The sequence below is a fragment of the Oryza brachyantha genome, chromosome 2 (assembly GCF_000231095.2).
Source record: "Oryza brachyantha chromosome 2, ObraRS2, whole genome shotgun sequence".
Taxonomy (NCBI): Eukaryota; Viridiplantae; Streptophyta; class Magnoliopsida; order Poales; family Poaceae; genus Oryza; species Oryza brachyantha.
The window spans coordinates 7949679-7968738 of NC_023164.2; the positions used below are offsets into that span (position 1 = coordinate 7949679).

Here is a 19060-nt window from a genome sequence, read left to right on the forward strand (position 1 = left end):
CCCACATTAGGATTTGCCAAATTGTCACTCTCGAGTAGCACTTACACACTAGAATACCATCGCAGGCAGAAATGCCCTTGGCCCTTCCCTTCTATCCAACCTTTAGCCTCACAACCATCGTTCCCCGCCCAACACTTGCAGGCGCCACCTGCAGCTCCGTGCAATTGGAAAGGACGGTGTGGTCTGGGTTGTGTCGAGTGATGAGCGCTGCTCCTCCTTGCACGCCACCGACACCGGTCAATGTGTCGTTGTTTCCTATCAGCACTTGCTCAGCCTATACCTCTTCCTCCGCCTTGCCGGCGACTCTGCAGTACCACCAACAATCCATATTGGAGGCCATGAACTGCTAGAAGATCGTGCACATCATCAACCTCATGGTGTTTGGGGGAGTGGGCTTAGCGAATTCTTGGGTTGCTTTAGGAACCTATTTCATTGTCGTATGGCCTATACCAAATCTAATGTGGAGTTGCGTGCATAGACCTTTAGATTGTGTCATCGCACCTCATCCGTCAAGACAACTCCATGGCCACCTACTAGCCTCGATAGGAGGTTCCATTGACCCCGATACCTATCTTCACTATTGGGATCAGTACTCTTGACTCTCACCAACTCTAGCCCATATGCAAACAAGTCTCCATTGCACCACCGGCCTCTACCTCCTCTCCAGCTATTGTCCGCACTTGCTACCTCGGTCACCACCAAGCCTAGGCACAAGGGCATTCCAGGTGCTCGCCATCAATGTTGGCGCAAGTTTCAATTCATCTTCTCATCCTTGCTGGCAAATTAGTGGTTGCCACCTAAGTGTAAGGCCAAAGGGGGGCCAAAGGGGGCCAAAGTAGAGTCTAAGAACAGGCATTTCCACCCATTAACGCTGCAAAGGGTATTCATGCATGCAACCTCATTTGAGATCGACATATGTCAAAGTCCATTTTTCAAAATGCAATTTTATCATAGCACCATTTTTAGGGTTGTATAATAGCAATTTTTCTTTAGACAACACTAATTCCATCCCTCAGGTATATATACTCCATCAATTTCAATTCATAAGGTGTGTTCGTTTTGTACTCCGTCAAGCTTTTCTAACTAATAATACAAAAGTACATCAATATTAAAAAAAATTATCATTAAAATCCACCATAAATATGTCCTGCTAGTGTATTTATTTAATATTGTAAATGTTTATTACTTTCTACAAACTTAGTCAAAAGTTATACTAAAAAGTCAAAGTTGCAATAGTTAAACCTGTGATAAAAACAAAATATCTTGCATTACAAAACAAAACAAGGACACCCACGGAATCACATTCCATTGGGATGAATAAAAGATAGCAAGTGCAAACGATTCATTCTCCATAATAATAAAAAAATATTCATTAGGTGAGATGCCATTTCATAGATTGAAAAAAGAAAGAAGAAGATCGAATAGATGCTATGCCCTAGAAAATAAACCAGCAAAAGAGAAGATGAGAAAAAAAAATAAGGAATACCCCCCGTAAAAATACACATTAGCTGAGCCAGCCAGAAAAGTCCAGCCAGCGCTCGAGCCGTCGAGCCGCGATCCAACGGCCACCGCGCGTCGTAGGTCACCCAAAAAAAGAGAAAAAGAAAAGAAAAAAGAAAAAGAAAAGGAAACAGAGGCAACCGCAGCTTTCCCTTTCTTTTTCTTCTTCGTCGCTCGCGAGCGGAGGCGAAGGTGCGAGCGAAACCCCCCAAACCCCACCACCATCTCCTCCTCCTCCGCCGCCGCCGCCGCCACCTCTCGATCGGCGATGACGCTGGGGAGCTCCGGCGCCGGATCGAGCGTCGTCGGTGAGCGATTCATCGATCCCTCGCCCCTTTTGTCCTGTACACCCCCGGGGGTGGGGGGGGGGGGGGGTGATAGAATAATCTTTGTGAGTCCCGGGATCGCGCGCGATCCCGCCCCGATCTGGTTCCGCGTGCTCGTGGTGCGAGCATCGCCTTTGGGGTCTGGATCGATTGGGCGTTGGTTCGGTGCGGATTGCCACGCCGCTATGTGCGATGCGCGGGGGGATTGGATGTCCTGATGTACGAGATTTCGTGGGGAAAAAATTGCTCGTTTTGATGTTTCGTACGTACTGCTGCCGCCGTTGGTTTTGGGTCCAGGAATGTTGGATTGATCGACGTAGTGCGTTCCGTAGGCGTTTCCGCGTTTGATTATGTAGGCAGAGGTTGTGTATGATTATTTATTGGGTACTTGTGCAATTGTGCATCTAATTCTCTTGGGGGATGGTTGTCTACCTTGCCTTGAGACTGCCGGCCTCGTAGTTGAGATGCTTGACAAGCTCCATGGCTCCTGTTGGTTGCTCCAGCATCACATCGCGTGGTGTATTTGTGCCGAAAGCCATCAATGTCATCAACAACTTGGATATTAGATGTAATAACATGGATTGGTGATTATAGGGGTTGAAACGGGGGAGTGCTGCTACTGTGGTAGCATTGCCGTCGAATTGGTGGTGGTTCTCAGTGAATAGGGTTGTGCTACTCAGCGTAATGCACTTAGGAATTTGCTGATAGTGGATTCGTCTATGTCGGTGGCACTTTAATCACATATATGTGCAAATGTACCTTTTCCTCTGGTACTGATGAACCTGTTTCTGCTGAAAGTGTAAAGAGAGAATGGTATAGCTTATTAGTTATGCTGTAAGGATTATTTATTGTGTTCTTGTATGAGTTGTGCTGTTCAGCCCATTGATGATTTGGTATGAGATAGAAGTTTATGGTGATCTCGTGCTCTGCTGTTGTATAAACTAAAAATATATTTTTCACCATGATGAGGAGATAATTTGAAGAGATGATGACACACTGCTTTTTGGGGTAGTCATGTAAATATCTAAGTACTATCAAATGATTTAACATACCAATGACAACATAGAGAACAAAAGATGATTGTGCTACAAGTTTCTATCATTTTGTACTGTACTTTTTGCTCTGCTATCTACTGGCTATGCAGTCTTTTCTCTTTTTTTTTCTTTGTTTCTGGTTCTTTTCATGTGATACACAGATGATGCATCAAATATCATTTCTTGCATTACTACATGCCCATTGTGCACGAGTCGAATGCAAGCATTACCATTTTGTTCATGTTAATTTGTGCTTCAGTTTCTTTTATCCAGTACCAGTATTTAGTTTGTAAAAATGGAATCATGCCATGCAACTTAGCATATATTGCATTACCTCCTTATGTGACTGACATTTATCTTTGAATGGCAGTCCCTCGGAACTTCAGACTTCTAGAAGAACTTGAGCGTGGAGAAAAGGGCATTGGTGATGGCACTGTGAGCTATGGAATGGATGATGCTGATGACATTTACATGCGTTCATGGACTGGTACCATCATTGGCCCACACAATGTGAGTGTGTAATCTTCGCCATCCACTTTTGAGTATTTTTCACACCTTTGTTGAACCAAAAGAAGGAAGCCATTTCGTTCCCTTATGTTTGCTTTTCAAACCTTGAAAGTATATATCAATTGGCTTATTAGTTTTCTTTTACACATGGCACCAAAAAATGTGCAGAGACAAGGCCCTCCTCCCTAAGGAGTTTGCAATTCAACTTTTTTGTTCGAGTTACTCCTCTGTACCACTTTATTTATACCTCTTGGCACTTTCTCTCTTTCTCAGACTGTTCATGAAGGTCGCATCTACCAGCTGAAGTTGTTCTGTGACAAGGATTATCCAGAGAAGCCACCATCTGTCAGATTCCATTCAAGAATCAACATGACATGTGTTAATCACGAGACAGGAGTGGTAATCTCAATCACACACATACACATGTACAAGCTTTCATTTTGGTGGTAAAGTGGTTTGAATTTTCTGATTGATATATCCATTGGTTTGAGATCATATAGGTTGACCCAAAGAAGTTTGGCTTGCTAGCAAACTGGCAGCGGGACTACACAATGGAAAACATCCTAGTCCAGCTCAAGAAAGAGATGGCAGCCGCGCAAAATCGCAAGCTTGTGCAGCCTCCAGAAGGGACATTCTTCTAGAAATGCTCGCTGCCGCATCTCAGTATCCAACAGCAGTGAACTGATATGTTCTTCGACATCTGGTGCCACCTGCGCATGTCTTTTCCAGTTTTTATGTTATATATACCCCTGATATGTGTTGTCAACTTGTGAGGTGCGTTCCTTGTAATTTGCCTGGTCACCTGTTGACAATGTTGAGCGAAGCTGAAACAGTTTAGTTCGGCAGATTGCAGCGACGTACTTGAAACTGTTTGTGCTATGGATGACGAATGCAGCTTCATTACCTAAATGATATTGCTTCAGTGTGTGCTTAAAGTTCGTTGCTCTTTGGACTGTGCAATGTTTTCTAGCATACGCAATTTGGTTCAGTTGGAACTGCTTGGTATACCTTTTTATGGGTTTTTTTTTTGTCAGGGAATAAAATTCCAGAATGAATTGACGGAATCACGAACTATCTACATGACAAAATCAGGTTGTAAAAATTTAATCATTTGTTCTGCATATGAATGTAATCATGCAATCTCGTTGCACAGTAAAGCTACGCGATCTTAATTTATAATCATGTGGTGATAGCGGAATATGTCTGTTAATACACGTATTAGGTCATATTATGATAATCAAACATATTAATTCCATTTCCATTCCACGACGATCTGAAATGGTAAGGCTGGTATGTATTGCGCCACGACCTAAAATACCAGTGCCGGTCGCATTTTCCGTTATTGATCAAATCCGATAACGTTGGCATAGTCGATTCTAAAGTTTGAGTTATGTTTAGTTCAAACTGATAAAACACGTCATTACTTTCATTTTAAAAAATATGTATACACACTTCAGTGAAATTCTGATAATCTCTCTCCTGTATATTATAATTTTATTAAACCGCATAACGGGGAACCAAACCAGGATGGCCTCCCGATTGGAATTGACAAAGCTTGAATCAGACGACAAAGACTGGGAAATAATTACCTCTTTCTTTACCAATGTTGCAGTTTGAACTAGGGTTAAGACATCATTTTCACCTTGTGGACTGCACAAGGTTGTTTTTGTAAAGGGTTTCATAATGGACCTCCATTCTCTTTTCACCAATGGTGAGTAGAATGGTCCAAGATGAAAATGCTTTCCTCCTACCCCTAGTCCAATCTGCAACTTTGGTCAAAAGAGGTGGCCCAAAATGCAATTCACTCGGAAAAAAATGTAGAAACTTGAATTAAGCATAACAAATAAAATTCTCTTGCTCAACACTATACAGAATTAATAAAACGCGTACAATTTGTTAGGCCAACCAGCTTCTGGAACTTGTAGGGGATACAACAAAATAATAAGAAAACGCTTTGCCAAGTTCAGAATTCATTGAACCCAACCAATCGACAGATGATGAATTGATGATTAGTTACTTTCAAGTCATTGGCATTTGGTACCCTGCCACCGATGTAGAACACTACACGATGAAAAATACATGTGGAACAATAAATAGCTCTGCCATTGAAAACAAAGGGTTAGCATTGTGTGCTGTCTAAAATACAAGTTGATTTGATTAAAGATTACATGTACAATTCTGTAATTACAGCATCGTGATGACTTGACAGCAACATGGCTCTGTTCATTTACATCTTCCCACTCCCTCTGCAAAGACCTGGATTAGGTTGCAAATGGAAATCCATTAAAATTAGTCACTTGGCAAGAAAGAAACTAATATCACAAGTCAGCCATATGATCGGTTTGCATTTTTTTTAACAAGAAAAAGCGCCCAATGCAGAAATGTAGCACGGAGTCAGCCATATGACCAGTTTCCTGAAATCTGCGTGCATACTAACCCCTGCCGGCAAACTGGTCACTGACAATCCCTGGAGCGACCGAGTAAAACAGCTAGCCTTTTCACTCGCTCCTTTAGCCACTCAAGCAAAATTCAAAACAATGGATTAAGTATGTTTTATATTTCTAGACCATCTATTATTCTGTGCACGGTAATTTCTATTTTTAGCATGGAAGAAATTTCATTGATAAATCGCATGCAGATATAAAAGCTAATAAATTCATATTCATATCAAATATATAATCCTATATCGCATGAGAATTGGGTATATTATTAAGGACTTTTGTTTGGTGACACCAAAATATTAGTACATTTCTGATTTCGTTTTATACCTACATGGATACTTTAATACCATCCAAAGATCACTCTCTTTCCTCTATATAATTCCATCCAATTTGATCCACAGATGTCATTTCCAGTTACGCAATAAGAAAGAAAAGAAAGAGGTAATTAGCAAGGCCAAGCTCACAGCAGTCAAATGATTCTGCACTATAATTTGGCCTAGCTAATCTGAACACACCAATTTTAGGATACGGTAATCAGACAACTTTGTAACGAGGACAGAGTTTGAACACAGATCATTTTATTTTGGGTGGGTGGGTGGTTTTGTTTGGGGGGTGGGGAGCTATGGTGATAGGAGATTAATGAAGACATGGAGTTTGAAGATAGATATTGGTTTAGGGGGTCTAGTGGTGCCTAACTCCCCTCACCTGCTTCCTCTCTACTTTGAATGTTATTTCATTTGGCATAATTGCTTGTCGTAACTTTGAATGTTATTTCATTTAGCATAATTGCTTTTGGTGAAAAATACTTGGATGGAATGGTATAACAAGCAATAGGGATCTTTTGATGGTATCAATGTACACAGTGAGATTCAGTGGAATAAAACAGGACTGGTGATCTTACAGTGTCACCAAGCCAAAATTATGCAACATTTCCATACCCCCCAAGGCACTCCAGCAAATTCATTTGAGAACTATCTTCCATGATATTGTTGAAAGCTGCTCAATACTGATGGATTAGTCCTTGAGGCTCACTTAATTGATAAAGTTTGCAGAGGAAAATTCCTGTTGTGACAACCAATCAAGATTTCAATAACCAACAAAGTCATTAAAAAGGCTGAATATTTGGTTGGTCACAGTATCACCTATCGACAGCAAGTGTGATTAATGAGCAAAAGGAACATAAACAGCAAATAGTGCCTACAACCAGTTAACTGGAAAACAGGCAGCAATGCAACACTCACGAAAAATAAAATGAGATGTTGGAAAATGTAATTACCTGGGGAAGTATAATATAACAACCAATCATTCAGCCTTCCAGTGCATACCGCTGAATCTACAACAAAGAAAGTAACATAATGTTATATCAATTTTATCATCCCGAATATGAGCATATAATAGTACCATTACCATTATCAAACCTGTTAGCACACTAGCATTAAATTAAACAAGGTAGAAAAGAAGGGAAAGATTTTCGCAGAAATAAATAAACTCCCAACCAGGCTTGTATCTGGCCAGGTGTCTTGTTGCTGCCCTAAGTTTGCCCTACTAATGGATGTAATATTTTGCTAAGAAAATGAGACAAGGACACTATTCTTGCTAGTTTCAGCAGACCTGAACCAAATGCATGACAACCTGATTAAAATAGCAACAGGATCTAACCACCATAAGTGGCCTACCATTGGCTACAAATGAATCTTGGGTAGCAAATCATACAGGTTAGCAAGTGAAATTAAGTTCATGGTAGCTTAATTTCCAACACAAAAGTCTAACTGTTAACATAAATAGAAGGCTCCAAAAGGTAATCATTGCCTATTGCCTAATTGGAAATCCAAAGTTTCAAACTAGATGCATAATTTATTTCCAGTTACCTGGAAATTTTGAGATGAGATTGTGTTGATTATTTGTGATGGATAATGCCAATTTCTGTACTCCATAATCATGTGTTGTTGCTGAAAGATATATTAGAGTTATAATGAAAATCAGGGTGAACTGTTGCATCTTTTGTGACTTGTTCAGAAAAAAACCTCCCACTGTTAGATTTCAGCCGATTGCCATGCAGTTAGTTCCAACTTTATTTCATGCCAAATTACCAGTACTGTAAAGTGGAAACTGGCTGATGCCATGGAGTAGGCAGCACATGCCCCTTCATGCGTTGGAGCTTGGACACAGAGCCAGTAATACACTAATGGGCTGTTTGGTTTGAGGAATGGCCGAATGATATGTTCCACTGACCACTTGATCCCAAAATAAGTTGTTTGGTTTGGGGAATGAAAAGCAGTTGTTTGCCTCAAAAAAAAAATGATAAGCAGCTGCCCATCATCACCTTGGAGTCATTCCACCAAATTTTGAGGAATGATCTTATGATGGGCCATCCATCTTAGATGATTTGATTCCGCTCAAACCAAACAGCCCATAATAAGATGAACTGCCTTGTCTTAACACTGTATATTTGAACCAGCTAGTTCGAGTAAAAACCCACATAACTAATTAAAAAAAATATGCATCTATATGGCAAAGTGCCACTCAAACAGAGTATCTAGTCTCAACAACCAAGATGAAGCATGCTTTATCTGTAAAGACCACATGGTTCATGGTTAGCCAAATTCTCTTAAAGCTCAGAGCCCATGCGCAAACAGCAACTAGCTAATACTTCTGTGGAAACTTTGACCCATGATCATTTGGTACAGAATTCCTATATTTAGAAATGTAAATGCTGGTTACATGTCCACTAAAATTTCAGCGTACAGGATAAAACCACCACTACCAGACAGACATGGGCCACAAAAGCTGCACCGAAATATGTTCCGGTGGTAATGTATCAGATTAAGTAAACCAGATAGTTAACAAGGTATGACAAGGGATTGGAAACCTTGCGATTACCAGCACAGTTACCGCTCCTGAGCCACCAGCTAGTATCCAATATACTAGCCAGAATAATTCAATTTTAAATTCTAAACCACATGAATCATATATATTCTTGCAACACCATGTGTTAAGTACATTTGTAATAGAGAAAAGTGTGACAATCGAAAAATGAGAGGCGCATTTAATGGACAAGGGGAAAAAAACTCTAAAAAGTCATGCTGCTTGTTTCCACAGCTCAAGGCCAGTCTAGTCAGCATCACCTGCCATCAAAGGTCAGAATATCGACATCTGTTGACTAGCAGGTATCTGGCATACCAGCCATAATAAAAAATAATAATTTGAAATTGTATGAACTGTGTGTTTTCTTGCAGTGGCATGTGTACACATTTGTATTATACAATGAAATCAAAAAAGATAGGCACATCACATTCAATAAGAGAAAAAAGGAAAATCAAACAAGAGACTCCCATTGCTCATCGCCACAGCCCAAACCACTTCAACCAACCTCTCTTGCCATCGTACAGCTAGATTCAATAAATGCCTTGGTTATACATATATTTCGCGGTAAGAATATGGACTGTTAGATTAGATACAAACCATGTTACTACAAAAGATTGCATTTTGACCATCTTGATTTAATTGTGATGTTTATTGTATTTTGTATGCCATGTCTATGAAAATTACCAATCGAATTGTCACTAATTGCGATTGCATGCTGAATTTTGAATTCAAAACCTGTTATGAGTAACCTGCTGTAACCGGTTTAGGAATTCAAATATTTGGACCCCCCCCCCCCAATGTCTCCCTTTTGGAACCGGTATTAAAATCTTGGGTTAGATGCAACAAACACTTTGGTTATATGAAAACTGGAGAAAATATGCATGTCACTACGGATTTCGTTTTGATGGTTTTGATCTAGTTGTGACGTATTAATATGCTTTATGATAAATCTGTGAAAATTACACATTAGCCATGCCAAAAGATTGCATTTAAAAGACAATTACCAATCTTTTAAGAGGTAGGTATTTCATTTCTGAACTGGAATTCAAAGCCTTGTATATGACAACTGGCAAAAAGTGTACCTCAAGCATATTTTCCTCAATAAAGCAATTCAACCCTGTGCTTGTGGTGTCTGCTCCATTGTGCTGCAAGATCCTGAGCTTTCCTTCCTGATGCAAATGTGGATGCAGAATTCAGCCATGCAAATATACATTGCACACTACCGATCGATTTAATTTGCTATTTACCTTAGTCCCATAAACAAGACCACCTCCAGGGGAAGGATGGAAGCATGCAACGTTTACTTCATCTTCAGCACTAGGAAGAACTCTTACTAGCTCCATGTCAGATACTCTATAGACCTAACATAATGAATAAGAATAACGAGATTAAATCATAATATTGGTCATACAAAAGCAAAAAGGCATTAGGATTTGTCAACTACAATAAGAAAATTGTTCCAACTTCAAAATTTGTCAATCCCCAGTATTCTGATAAATCTACTTAGTTACTTATGTGTAATTTAACAACATGTACCTCCAAGATAGTGTATACAGGAACTCCAGTCTCCCCATCCATGACAATGCTCCTAAGCATAGAGTTATGACGACGACCATATGCCAGTAGTATGTGCTCTGAAGTGGGTGAGAACTGCAGCAAAACAAGTGCTCACCAAGTTAACTGATGAAAGTTGTTGGATTGCAAATCAACACTTCTCAAGTTTACGTCAAAAATACAAGAGGTGGTCAACTCTACAATGCTGCTACTGGACAATGCTCGAGACACAAGGCACAAGTTTGATAGCATGTTAAGCCATAAGATGTTCCAGCTCTCAGTTGAGGAATGGCAGCACAGAAGCCTGCTTATCTTTTATAACACTACAAGAACCAATAAACGCGCACAAACAAATAAGAAGTTAACCTGAATGGAAGTTAAGCAATGAGCAGCCCTTATTGCTCTTGATGTAAGAACTTCGCCGAAACTGCAAGTATAATTTCAAAATAACTAGAATATTTACAAATGAGAAACCTAGCAAAGAGTAAACTGTAACAAGAAACTGATGAGAAAATTACGTTGCTTCCTCAAGAGAATAAACCCGGAGCTCATAAATAACTCGGTGAGAAGGCAGTGGATGACGAGTTGGTGATGTTCCGGCCCCTGCAGAATCATACTGCACAGGCAATTGACTACCACGGTCACCTTCAGTTTGAGGCAGCAAACATGCAACACATGCCACCAGAAATCGTCCACAAGGGGAAAAATGGGCACCCATTTCACTGCAATGATAATTAACTTCAGAGTAAGCAAAGAAGCATCAACAATCCACTGCACCTTGGAGTTTGTCAAGCAAATTTCATCTCAGACATTTAAATGATACTCCATCCACCTTACAATATTTTTCCACAGCCCACCATGCACTCAAACTAAGTAAATCTAAAAAATAACAAGAAAAGGCCGTGCATACCCTAGCATAGCAAAATGCAACCAGTTTACCTCGTCAAAAGCATTTAATGAATGGAAACAATGTACAACTACATTCTTGATTCTCTTAATGGATAAAAAATTTGCAATGGAGAGACTGGATAATATGGACAAACATTGTGAAATAGGGCAGTAAGTTTTTGTTGTTGCTGGATACCATAATTTCCCTAATCTATGCACTTATGTACATATTCAGACAAAACAATGTAGGAAACAACAGAAAGGAAATAAAAGTTTGTGTTGTGCAGGAAATATGTGAATAAAAGGAAACCAAAGCACTGTAGCACCTGCAAAGAACGGCATGAGAAATTGTCAGCCGGCATGCTTCAGGTTCCAAAGTAACACATGGATCGTTAATATCATGCCGCCATATTCTAAGCTTCACTGTGCAAGGTAATTCAGCAGCACCAGCAGCGAGCAGTGAGGTAGTAAGTTCAGATCCAACACCTAATGACACAGCATGAACCTCAGCTTCATCAATTTGGGGGCCTAGAAGTGAACTCCCAACCCCACGTAATGAACCCACAACATGACGACGAGAAGCATGATGTTGATTTGATCCTCTAGAACTGCCAATATCAATCGGAATAGATGGAGAAGCACCTGCAAGTTCAAATTACACGAGTTTAGTGATTCCTTAGTAAAGTAATCAGTCTTAGAATTGCCACCAAAGGGTGGGCCTCCAAGGGCATCATCATTTAGAAGTGTAGGATGCAAAACCTGTATGATTTTGGCCCATGAACCAGCCCTGCAAAAAGGGAAGCTCCCAGCTACGTGAGTCACTGAAGAGATCATGATGATGATTGCCACCCTCTGAATTTCTTAGGAACATGTGAACATCTAATCCACTAGATGAATTCATTGGTCTACCACGGCGGCCATCATGTCCTGAAGGCTGAGATGTTGCTGGAATTGGCATGCTGCTGCTCAGGGAGGGCATTTGCACATCGTCTCTAGCAGTAGAATTCTCATGATTACTAGTGGAGCTACTGCCCTGTAATCTGGAGCTAGGTTGCCCCCTGTCAATCTGCATTTCAACTCCACTTAAGCCAGATGCAGAAGCTGTACCAACTATACCATAGGAAGTAGATGATTCTCCAGGGCACACGTCCATAGGGGTAACAAGTTGATCAGGCTGTTGATTTTCAACATCCGATACCAATAAATTTTGAGCTAAAGATGATGATCTCTGGTGTGCATTGGTTGAACTAGTAACCAAATCATTGCGAACCAGACGTAAAGTTCCATCATCCCTGAGATATGCAGGCCAAAGTACGCAAGGTGATGATGAATTAGCCTCATGATGTGGGCAGTTTCTGGAATTAATATTCGCAAAAAACACTGCTGACGGGTAGTTTGAATATCCTGAAGAGGTCGCAAGGGTCAACGGTGAGTCCGCAGAATCAAGATTATTAACCTGAAATTGAACATCTATATAAGTTTGATTGGAAAAATGAAGTTATGGTTAGGAGGGGGGATGCAAAAGTACAGAAAAAGTATATTACTTGTACCTCTGCCGTAAGAAGATATGGGGCACCAAGTGGGTGAAAATGCACCGCTCTAAGTGAGCGGCGGGTTCTTAATATCATGGTTGGAGCAGCAGCCTCATCTCGTTTATTGTAGTTCCATATGTACAGCTGGCACAATAGATTGCATTGAGCACTATATGTTATTTGATCACTGTTCATAAAACAAGCATAGAAAAGACATCTTTTTTTTGTTTCAAATTCAACACTGTAGTCTCACTTTGTGACCTGATGCAACTGCCAGAATCTCCCCCCTTGCATGAAATGCTATTGATGCAATTGGCCGATCTATCAAATAAACATAACTGAAAAATGTTAGTATTATTCAGATTTCACCCATGGAAGAAGGAAACATATACTCATCAGGATCTGTTTAGATATATTACGGAAGTCCTGAGATCCAATACAGTCTGAGGTTTTAGCATCCCATATACGAACTTGCTGATCCAAACTACCGCTAGCAAGGATATCAGGATGTAGTGGATGGTATCTAACCTGAAATAGAACAGAAGAAACTCAAAATAATAAAAAATAAGATTGAAAAACAACATTTGTGCATTTTTATGTAAAATATATATATAATGCTCCCTATGGACTAAGCCTATTGCTAAGTACTCCAGTGAATAATGATATGGGTACAGAAATGACAAGCTCATATTTTTTTAGCCTGGTGTTTAGTAAGAGAACATCGGTTGTTGGGTTGTTTATTTAAAGGTCGTTTGTGACTTAACCCTGAGTCATTTTGGTTTATCAACATTCCCTGTAAGTCAACATACCATCCAAAACTGCAAATATATCCCCCTAGGCCCCTACAACAATGTTTGTGTTCTCCATTTCTCGCCCTCAAACCTTTTACAAATGATGACGTAGGAAGTACATGCCAGTATTATGATAGCATGACAGCTGATTTGTCACAATTTGATGAAATACAGGCGACACAGAGGAACAGGATTATTTGGGCACTGAAATGACTTTTGAAGGTGCCAATAAACCAAAATTACTTGTAGGAAGGTAGCTAACAAAAGCAATGACTTGTAGGATGGAATCAGATTTATCCTTTATCTATAAGAACTTGTAGCACATATTTACAGACTGGAACAAGAAATGGCAGCGTTCATAATCATACCACCCAAGGCGTGCGCCGATGTCCACTCAGCACTTTCAAACATTTCCCAGTTTGGTAGTCAATTATTTTAACAGTATGATCGCCACTGCTCGAATGAGATGGAGTTAGTCCACATGCCTTCACTTTAACCCTTATATTCCACAAATAGTAAACTTACTGTGTGGATGCAAGTGTTTTCCCATCTGGGCTGAATGCAGCTGCGATTGTAGACCTAGGGGGTGGCAAAAGAGGACAATATTTGGCAGACCAATGATGCAGGGACTGTGATTCTGCCCTGTATACAGTAAGGTTTCAAACATTTCCCAGTGAAACGTTAGATATCAGATTGAAAGCACAATATATGTAACTCAATAGTTAAAAGTTTAATTTAGACAATGAAGAATTGTTCTTAAACCATCCTGGTCAAGGAAGGCTCCTTACCATGAATATATATCATGTTTAGCATCTGTAACTGCATATCTTAATTCAAAGAAATCAGCATCTCTTGCCAGAGATTTGCTCCAAAGCTTTTTAGCTTGGTGTTTTGTTCGAGGGGAAATCTCTCGCTGAGCTAATAGATCAAAGATGTTCCTGAAGATAATGTGCAAAGCAAGTTATATCCAACAAGTGATCATATATTATGGTACTATTAGGCAAAAGTTACTGAAAATTTTTTTTATAATATTCTGAAGATGCCCCCTCATGCAGTTTATTTTCGCAGGGGAGCATGGGGATACCACAAGGCTCAACGGTGGCATTAACACTACTTGTGCTACTATCAGGGAGCTGTGTTTGCCACTAAGCAATTCCCACAGTACTTAAGTCTAATGACAACAACACTGTGTTGGTCACAAGGTGATTTTTCAAATGACATTCAAGACGAATGTTGCCCTGAAATTTCTTAAGCATAAGAATTAAGCCAATAGGCCATAACATTCAAGATGAATGTTGTCCTGAAAAGCCAACTCATGCAATATTGACCTTTTGACATTTCTGCCAGTGGAGATAACATTTTATCCAACATGGCTGACCTCTAGGTGCAATGGTGTAAAAGCATGCCGAATTTATTCTCATAGCCTTGGTCCATTTTCTGGAATAAATATGTGAGGTCCTTTGCACAACTGTTGTTCTAATAGGTCGTAGTAGGCTAAAAATAGTAGAATACATAAAAAGTTGAAGTGCTAATCAGACTTAATTAAGTCACAATAGGATATAATTCCTCCTTTACTGCATCAAATATTGCGCATGAATGCAATATATTAGTTCAAAACACAATCAAACAAAGCCATAGAATTCCTTTTAGCAATTGAAGTGTAAGAATATTTCTCATAGGACAATACCTACTTCTCTAGCAGAAAATTAAATAATGATGTTAAGTATTCATTTACCTTTGCATAGATCTTCTTGCAGAAGTTGCTTGACATCTAGAAAACGAACTAGAATATGATGCTTGCGCAGAACTATGCTTTGAACCTTCTGCCCAATGTTCAGCCATTTCAGGCCTTCAATAATGTGGACCTAAAATCAATTCAGCAAACCAGATAAAACAAGATATAAAATGTTAATCCAATTTTATGATATGTAACGGAAGTTAACTAAAAGGTTTTTAGAACAATTCTTCAAAAAAAAAAGCAAAAACATCCCAAAATCTAACATTAGAAAATACAGTATAGTTCAATAAAAAAAATTAGTAAACATCACATCAAGACTATTGACAAGCAACCTATCTTTATTTGAAATGATCAGTGGTTTATGGTGATTAGCATGTACTCCATCCCAAAATAATTTCATCTTTCAAGTTCAAATTTGAACTAGAAAGATGAACTTATTATGTGACGGATGAAGTAGATATAATTTGCCACAGATGTTTAGATTATCATTTGACCTTACATAGTGTAGGTTTATCTCAGGCAATGTTCTTTCAGAGCATCCAGCAGCAGTGCTGCCAAAGGAAAACAAAGTGTACACAAGCATAATAAAGAGACGCAGCGAAGAAAATGCATCTGAAATTGTCCAATGTGTAGTGCACTATGCGAGTCATGTGCTACTAGCAAGGCACTGAGGCACCAAAAAACATTTCCCATCAAAAGACTGCTTAGGATATAACACAAAGCCCAATTAGAGATGGCTGCTTAAAAGTCTTAGGTTTTAGTGAGTTTGCTGGACAATTAGCAAATCATATTTGTAATAAAAAATATTGTAAACTTTGATTAAAAAAATAAAGGTGATATGGCATGCTACATATATTTCAATGGTTTATTTACTTCTAGCAGGTTAAAAAAAGCTAAGATCTCATCTCATTAGATTTTTTAGTGAACTGTCCACTCACTGGAAATACTTTCCACATGTGATTTTCAAGGCTGGAGCCCCTCTTTTTGTGCTTTAGCTGTAGGCAATTGTGGACCTAGCATATTAAATATCTATATCTATACTATTCTAAAAGAAGGTAATGGTGGTGGCAGCAAATCTGCCTTCCACCAATTATATTATTTCAAAATAGTACTATATATTGGTTATATTTTTCATCTCTAAAAAACCAGTTCCAAACAATACTAGCATCTGTATAATTCATATTTCTCTGTAGCAAAGCATGGGTATTTAGCTAGTAATTGTCAGTTTTGCAAACAGGCTTGTAAAGGACCGTGCATACATCACATGAGATGATATTTTTTCCCTGCTGATAGAGTTGCATTCAGTTATAAATCTGAAAACCTGTCACGGAACACTTGTTTTTTAAGTTTATTCCACGTAAGCTGTTTCAAGGATGCTTGTGATTGACAACAGATTCAGTAATACATTTGATGCCCACCACTCTTGTGAGTTAACAATGCATGGGAACGTTGCAAAACAAAAAAAATATAAACTCAATCTTTACTTTTGGACAAGCATAATTTATTTATTCATTCATTCATAAAAACATGGAAGCAATTCTGTCCAAGAAAGGCCAACATTCTGAGCTCACATTCTATGGCAAACATACATAAAACAGGCATAGATCAACAAATCGGCACCAAATCATTAAGAGGGACCATGCATATGAGATTAAAATTGATGCACTATACTAAAAACAACCATACTAATGAAATCATGAAAACAAAGAAGGTTCGATGCATTAATGCACAGCAAAAAAAACTACTGCATAGATTGCAGCAACCGTAAGTGTCGAGTGGCACCAAGACCACATCCCTGCAGTTCCACTCAAAACCTATTGGATGCATCATGTGCCAACTGCCAACATGCCAAAAAGATCCGCTTTGCAAATCCAAACAGCTCTGCTAGAATCCAATCACCAAATTGCCTCACTTTCTACCAGAGGTCTGGGATCATAGTACAAGACAGGAACTGTGTGCATGCCCAAAAATACCAGCATTTGCCACGGAACCCACCGACAGATTGCACTTAGCAGCGAGCGAACAAATCCAAGGTCAATCCAGTCCTAAAACATATTCAAGGACTAACTGTGCAGGATTCCAAATATACTCTATTTCCACAGATAAGGAGGGCAACTAAATCCATCAACCAATCCTATGGCTTACCAAGATGAAGAGATACTAGAACACATATAGGGAGCATGGAATCCATCAACCAACGCTAGGGCTTACAAAATTCACAATGGAAGTGAGGTGAACAAATCCACTGCCTTCCTTTAAAGGAGTATAGATATCAAATTTATATTGTTTATTCAACATTTTATTGTTCTTATATTGTACTTGGCATACATCATTTTGCCTTTTTTTAATTCTAAACTACAGCTGATTAGGAAATATTAGTGTAGCTAATTTGTGTAAGGTTGAAAGTATAGCGAGAATATAAAGAGTATCACAATGTTCTAATTTTGAAGACAGGAAGACAAAGTATGCTTATTGGTGTTCAATTTAAAGAAAAACATGTTCATCTAGTAAATTTTGTGAATTCAATACTTATAAGGATATTCTTTGATAAGAAGGTGTTTCATGTGCAGATCTAGAAGAGAAGCTAGGGTTAACGCAACGCTGTTCAAGAAAAAGATGTGGGCAGGGAAGGATGACAGAAAGAGGATGACGCTCACCGGCGAGAGAGGAAGGACGGCGGCGCCACCGCTTCTCGCAGCAAGGAGATCGACGGCGGCGGCGGAGGGGGGCGGGCGGGCGGAAGCAGAAGGGGCGCCGGCGCCACCCGCTTCTCCAAGGATGGGGAGATCGGCGCAGCAGGCGGCGGGGCGCGGGGAGATGGGAGCCGAGGGCGGTGGGGGCGGGCGGAAGCAGAAGGACGGCGGCGGCGGCCACCGGTTCTGGCAGGATGGATGGGGGATCGGCGCAGCAGGCAGGCGGCGGGCGAGGAGAGAGAGAGAGGAAGCCGAGAGGAGGGGGACGCGGATCTCTGTCTGACTGACTTTACCCGCGGTGTCACTTTGCCCTCGTCATATCCACCGTCCGCCTCATCCAAGGACGCCGTTTCCCCACGTCCTGCTCTAGAGCAACTCCAAAAGTCCATGTATAATCCTAGTTGAATTTAGAGTTTTAATAGCCCTGTAAAAAAATTAGAAGACTTAAAAAACACAGAGAAAACTGACATGCTATTCATAAATCCCTTGACTAGCCATATTTAAAAACCAGGAGATCGGATCAGATTGATACCGGACAGCTCGCACAGCTCTCCTGCCGCGACGGCTGCTGCTGCCATATGTTGTCGCCACAATTCCTGCCTGTCAAAAGTATTGTTTCTCAAAAATGCAATTGTGTGTAGACATTTTGTGTGTTCTAGGAGAAGAAAGTAAATTGAGCAATTCATAAAGATATAGAAGGATTGTTCGAGTGCTCTTCAGAAAGAACGAAAGAAAAGAACAGTTCTTCGTGGAGAATTCAGTGATGTACGCGGTACTTTTCTTCAGTTTCATCAATGTACCTGTCATTATGTTCGAGGACAAATTCAGACCTACAACAAGAACACCTTGCATTGACAATTTTCTGAATATTTACTCTCTCCAACATTTTGTTTCCATTGTTCGATCATCGGCGCATATAACCTTGTTATTCGTTTTAAACTTAACAAAATATCTGTACCAAGAATACTATAATTTTCAGGCATTTTCAGCACCAAGTAACTCGGTGTAATTGACACAGCAACATGCTTGGTCATCTCATTTGCACTTAAAAATTCAGGATGAACATCTGCACTAAAGATTGATTTTGTACCAAGAACACTATCATTTGCACTAAAGATTGATCATCTGCACCTGAAAGATTTTGCACCAAGAATACTATCATTTTCAGGCTCTTTCAGCTCCAGGCAACAC

General features: G+C 39.8%; 2 protein-coding genes across 2 annotated transcripts; one reads left to right on the plus strand and one right to left on the minus strand.

Annotated features, from left to right (window-relative positions):
* Nucleotides 1–1645: 1645 nt before the first annotated feature.
* Nucleotides 1646–4327, plus strand: LOC102705692 (ubiquitin-conjugating enzyme E2 variant 1C). Its single transcript, XM_006647115.3, has 4 exons — nt 1646–1808; nt 3231–3370; nt 3641–3766; nt 3868–4327. The coding sequence occupies exons 1-4, from the start codon at nt 1769–1771 to the stop codon at nt 4006–4008; spliced, it is 447 nt and encodes a 148-aa protein (XP_006647178.2). The 5' UTR covers nt 1646–1768; the 3' UTR covers nt 4009–4327.
* An 897-nt stretch (nt 4328–5224) lies between these two features.
* LOC102705977 lies at nt 5225–17874 on the minus strand. The gene is made up of 18 exons (XM_015833892.2): nt 17834–17874; nt 15174–15303; nt 14227–14376; nt 13964–14080; nt 13807–13891; nt 13067–13175; nt 12901–12968; nt 12666–12791; nt 11875–12571; nt 11442–11757; nt 10746–10949; nt 10594–10654; nt 10210–10323; nt 9921–10034; nt 9756–9842; nt 7085–7141; nt 6710–6870; nt 5225–5623 (listed from the first exon to the last, which is right to left on the minus strand). The coding sequence occupies exons 2-16, from the start codon at nt 15278–15280 to the stop codon at nt 7115–7117; spliced, it is 2382 nt and encodes a 793-aa protein (XP_015689378.1). The 5' UTR covers nt 15281–15303; nt 17834–17874; the 3' UTR covers nt 5225–5623; nt 6710–6870; nt 7085–7114.
* Nucleotides 17875–19060: the final 1186 nt, after the last annotated feature.

Bases quoted from the DNA above. Each gene is read 5' to 3' on its own strand.
- LOC102705977 (XM_015833892.2), bottom strand. From the start codon at position 15,280: ATGGCTGAACATTGGGCAGAAGGTTCAAAGCATAGTTCTGCGCAAGCA. The intron at 10,950-11,441 runs GTGCTACAGTGC...TTATCATTGCAG, and splicing joins TCTCATGCCGTTCTTTGCAG to TGAAATGGGTGCCCATTTTT. The intron at 9,843-9,920 runs GTAAATAGCAAA...CATTTGCATCAG, and splicing joins GTCTTGTTTATGGGACTAAG to GAAGGAAAGCTCAGGATCTT.
- LOC102705692 (XM_006647115.3), top strand. From the start codon at position 1,769: ATGACGCTGGGGAGCTCCGGCGCCGGATCGAGCGTCGTCG. The intron at 1,809-3,230 runs GTGAGCGATTCA...TTTGAATGGCAG, and splicing joins CGCCGGATCGAGCGTCGTCG to TCCCTCGGAACTTCAGACTT. The intron at 3,371-3,640 runs GTGAGTGTGTAA...TCTCTTTCTCAG, and splicing joins CCATCATTGGCCCACACAAT to ACTGTTCATGAAGGTCGCAT.